This window comes from Echinops telfairi, unplaced genomic scaffold (assembly GCF_000313985.2).
Source record: "Echinops telfairi isolate 266 unplaced genomic scaffold, ASM31398v2 ScPeMD7_7458;HRSCAF=8496, whole genome shotgun sequence".
In the NCBI taxonomy this organism is placed as follows: domain Eukaryota; kingdom Metazoa; phylum Chordata; class Mammalia; order Afrosoricida; family Tenrecidae; genus Echinops; species Echinops telfairi.
Window position 1 is genome coordinate 4,151,146 of NW_022111358.1, and position 4,903 is coordinate 4,156,048.

The following is a 4,903-nucleotide window of genomic DNA, read 5'->3' on the forward strand; positions in this document are numbered from 1 at the left end:
GACTGCTAAATGAGTTATGAAATGGTTCAGATAACCAAAGATATTCAAAGGCTTAGAATAGTTGAATGACTTACCAACACTATTAAACTATCAAGTGACAGAAAATGATTCTTTGTCTATTAGTTCTCAGACCCAGTACTCAATACTAAATTTTCTTATTATTTCACATTAATTTTTCAGAGTAAACATTTTTGTTGGGAATTGGCAACTGCAAAACTGTAAGACTTCAATTGGTAATTACTTTAAGATTTGTTTGTTGTAAATGTCAGACACACACAAAAATGAGTAAAAAAACACTAGATTTTTTTTGGTGATTGGCCTGTCACCAATTAATAGAAGGTATTACAAAAGTTATAAAAATGCTTCAGTGGTGTAGTAATTATATTGAGCTGCTAACTAGGTCAGCAGTTTGAAACCACCAGCAGCTCCATGTGAGAAAGATGGGGCTTTCTATGCTTGTTAACAGTTAAGAGTCTTTACAAGGGCCATTCAACCCTGACTTATAGGGTTTCAACCCTGACCTATAGTGTCATTATGAGTCAACATTAACTCAATACTAATGAAGGGTTTTTTTCTTCCTCCAATCAATTTGCTCGGGTACTGGGAACAGATAAAATTAAATCAAAGTGTCATATTGGTTATTTCTAAGGTCTTCACAGGTTAAGGTAAGCACATTAATAATACAGACTAAACCACCTCTTTTTCCATAGAAGCCTGATGTTTCTTGATAAGTTTCTCCATTTCTGCAGCAAAATTGTTGCGTTGAGTTTCAAGATCTTTGTCTAATCTAAGGCGATGTTCATCCATCTCAGCCTTTAGCTTATTTTCCAGAGTCATCAGCTGCTTTTGATGTTGCCGTCTCATACGCTTATACCCAGACATCTGTTCTCTAAGCTCAGAGTCCTGTTCATGTTCTTGCATTTGCCTTGTAACCTACACATATAAACAATGGAGGGAAGAAAGATATAGGAAAAAAAAATTTTTTTAAATGCTTCAGGAAATTTTACTACTATGTAGGCAATTTCAGAAATCCCAATGTTAGCAGATTACAATTAAAAAGCCAAAACATAAACAAGATGGGTCTTAAGCTTAAAAGGGAATGTAAGGGCCCCAAAGTAGGAAAACTAGTCTTTAAATTGAATTTTGTACTATAATTATCAAGACAGTATGCTACTGGTGTAAGGAAAATCTAAGTAGATGGGGCTAAATAGAACAGAATATAAAATCAGACATAAACATATTTAGTCCATTGATTTTATAACAAAAATGATGAAAGTCATCTTTTAAACAAATTCTTCTGAGACAGATGATTATATAAAAAGTAAATAAATAAACTTTGACCAGTATATCACTCTAAAAACAAAATTAATGTGAGAAGATCAACAGACCCAAATGTAAAACCCAGAACCACCACAAAGTAAAAGAAAACATTTATTATCTTCATGACTTTTAAGTAGCTGTTTCTTTGGCATGACACAAAAAGCACTAACCAGAAAGGATGTACAAATTCAATTTTTAAAATAAAAAATACTACTAATAATTTCTCCATATCAAAACATCATTAAGAAAAGGAATAGGCAAAAAAGTCCACATAGAGAATGGCTTAAATCTGTTATTAAAAAGATGAACTCAATAAAAAGCGTACGAACAAACATAAAGCATATTAAAAAAAGTTCAACATATCAAATTTTGGAAATGTCAGGTTTCAAAATAACTAGTTTTCTTACGGCAGTTTAATGTAATTTCTCTTTATCCAAAATAAACTTTATTATGGTTGGGGTTTCAATTACTCCAGTATAACAATATCCTTATAATGGATGAATAACTCATGTTTATAATAATGAAGGAAATCAGAAGAACTACTTTTAGAGTATCAAATTGGATTACCTGGCATTTCCCAAACATTGCTCCTCACTCTAGTTAAACTTTCAAGTCTAATTCTTAACAGTCAATTTTGTGTGCGCATGTGTGTGTGTGTGTGTGGTCCTATTCTCTCTCCCTATGCTGAAACCTACTACTTGATTAAAGATTCACACTATTTATTTCATGACTCCTTCTTCTTTGCCTCTAATCAAAAGCTATCTGACTTTCTATTTAGTATTTTGTAATTCTTTACAGCATTAACGTGTGCTAACATATTAGCTATTTATGAAGAGGGTCTGGTGGTGTGCTGGGCTGCTAACCACAAGGTCCACCATTTGAAACCACCAGCAACTGTGGCGGAAAGACGAAGCTTTCTACTTACATAAAGAGTTGCAGTCTCAGAAATGCACAAGAGCAGTTCCATTCTGTCCTATAAGGTATCTATGAATTGGAAATGACTCAATGGAAGCAAGTGCGGTTTTGATGAGCTTGAGATTTTATAGCATTTAGTATATTCTAGCATATTAGAAATTTATGTATGTCTGAGAGACATTTTTAATGTAACATCTCTCAAAAGTGCCCCACATACTAGCTTTCTCTTAATAGATACTTTACTGTTGATATGAGCATGTTTTGCAAAATAAACACTCAAATACAAAAACAAAACAAAAGACACTGCGTATATATGCCAATTTTCAAAATACACACCAGTGATGCAGTCCTTATAGTAGCAAAGTGTTCTCGATTACGATAGTGTGATTTGTGACGGGATACTTGGGGAGGAGACTGTGGATCAGTTGCTCTTGTTCTAGACTCTCCCTCTTCTCTATAATTTTCTTCCTCCTAGGCAAAAAAGAGACAATTCCCGTGTAAAGTTAATGAATAGTTCATTTGAACTCGCAAGAAAAGTACAGCTTGTAGTCAACCTGATAAATTTCAAAGATGTTTAATTTTAAAAAGCTACAGCAAATATTAGAAATGTTTTCTATTTTTAATATAGGTATAATCAAAATAATTTACTCAGTGTTTGCAATAAAACAGAGTAAGGGTTAAGTAAACATACAGGCTAGATTTGTTCCCTGCCCATTACATGCAAAATTAAAAATTTTTAATATCTTTTCAAAACAATGATGATAAAACATGTAGCCAATATTTAAAATAATAATAATAAAATTAATTATTCTAAGGTTCTTGTGTTTTAGAAGCAGTATAATTTAAACCTGGCTTTATAATACTTCACTGGAGCCCTGGTGTGGTAGTGGGTTCCAAGTTGGACTGCTAACCACAAGGTCAGCAGTTCAAAACCAATAGTTGTTCTGTGGGAAAAAGAACAGGCTTTCTACACTGGTAAAGATTTTCAGTCTCCTAAACCTACAGGAGCAGTCTACTCTGTCCAATATGGTTGCTATCAACTTGAGGCAGTAAATTTTGTTTTGCTTGGTAATATTTATTCTGTCATCTATCCAAGATAAGGAAAAAAGCTAAAAGCTAATAATTGTTGTCTTTATATATCTTTGTTCATTAACAAAAAAGTTAGTTAAGAAGCAACTAAATTTTTTTATTGATATCATCCCCTAAGATTATAAAAATTAAACATATTTTGTTGCTGCTTGTTAGGCACTGTTACCTTGGTTCTGACTCACAGCGACCGTATGCAAACAAGAATACAATACTGCGTGCACCCGCACTATGTTCTTAATTGTTGTTACAGACCACTGTTGTAGCCATTTTGTCAATGTACATTGTCGAAGGTCTTCCTCTTTTGCCCTGCCCTTCACTCTAACAAGCATGATGTCTTGCTCTAGGGATTGTTCTCCCCTGAAAATATGTCCAAAGTACGTGAGATTAAGTCTCTCTATCCTTGTTTCCAAGGAGCATTCTTCTAACATAGACTTTTGTGTTCTTCTGGCAGTCTATGATACTTACAACATTCTTTGCCAGCACCATTAATTCATACACATCAGTTCTTTGGTTTTCCTTATTCAATGTCAAACTTTCACATACATGTGAGGCAAGTGAAAATATCATGGGTTGGATCAGGTGCACCTTAGTCTTCAAAGTAACATCCTTGCTTATGGACATTTTGAAGTGGTTTTATGCAGCAATGCAATATATCCTTTGATTTCTTGACTGACTGCTACTTCCAGGGGTACTGATTGTGGATCCAAACAAGATGAAATCCCTTGACAACTTCAATCTTTTCTCTTTATTATGATGTTACTATTGGCATTATTGTGAGTTCTGTGTCCTGTACATTGAGCAGCAATTTATACTGAAGGCTGCAAACCTTCATCTTTATCAGCAAGTGTTTTAAGTCACCCTTGCTTTTGGCAAGCAAGGTTGTGGTCATTTGTATACTGTAGGTTGTTAATACACTTTCTTCCCATCCTAATGTCAAGTTCTTCTTTATATAGTCCAGCTTCTCATAGTAACTTTTCAGCATATAGACTGAATAAACATGGTGAAAAGACACAAGCCTGACGTATACCTTTCCAGATTTTAGACCACACAGTATTCCCGTGGTCTGTCTGAATGACCGATTGCCTCTAGAGCCATGGACAAGGTCGACATGAGCACAATGAAGCATTCAGGAATTCTCATTCATCTCTAATGCTACTCACTGAAATCAGTCCTAATAACATTTTAAGTAAAACTGCAAGTTTTGAAGTTACAGAGCATTTGTTTTCTTTTCTTTCTTTTTTTTAGAGCATTTCTATTCAATGCTAAAAGGAATACTAGACTTTCAAATATTTTGAGGAAATTAAAAAAAAATTATATCCAAAAATTTCAAGAGTAATATAGCAAACACCCATATTTCTTATATTTAGGATTTGTAATAGTAATTTTCCATAATTCTATTTTTGTTTTAAAGATAAATTTTATAAGTAAAGCACAAGTTACTTTCTGTCATTACCTAACTCGATCCCTTCTCTCACTGTCTCCTAAGGAAACCTCTGTGAATTTCATGTATAGTTTTCTTTTGTAATATTTTATTTTCCATGTAAGTAACTTCAAATAATATATTATGGACAGGTCAAAA

General features: G+C 33.5%; 1 protein-coding gene across 1 annotated transcript in view; it reads right to left on the reverse strand.

Annotated features, from left to right (window-relative positions):
• Positions 1-4,903, reverse strand: part of TAOK1 (TAO kinase 1) — a 122,408-nt gene that overhangs the window by 27,240 nt on the left and 90,265 nt on the right. The window contains exons 13-14 of the mRNA XM_004706907.2: positions 2,572-2,706; positions 697-933 (exon numbers count right to left, since the gene is read on the reverse strand). Of these exons, the coding sequence (XP_004706964.1) occupies positions 697-933; positions 2,572-2,706 (372 nt within the window). The remainder of the gene's footprint in view (positions 1-696; positions 934-2,571; positions 2,707-4,903) is intronic.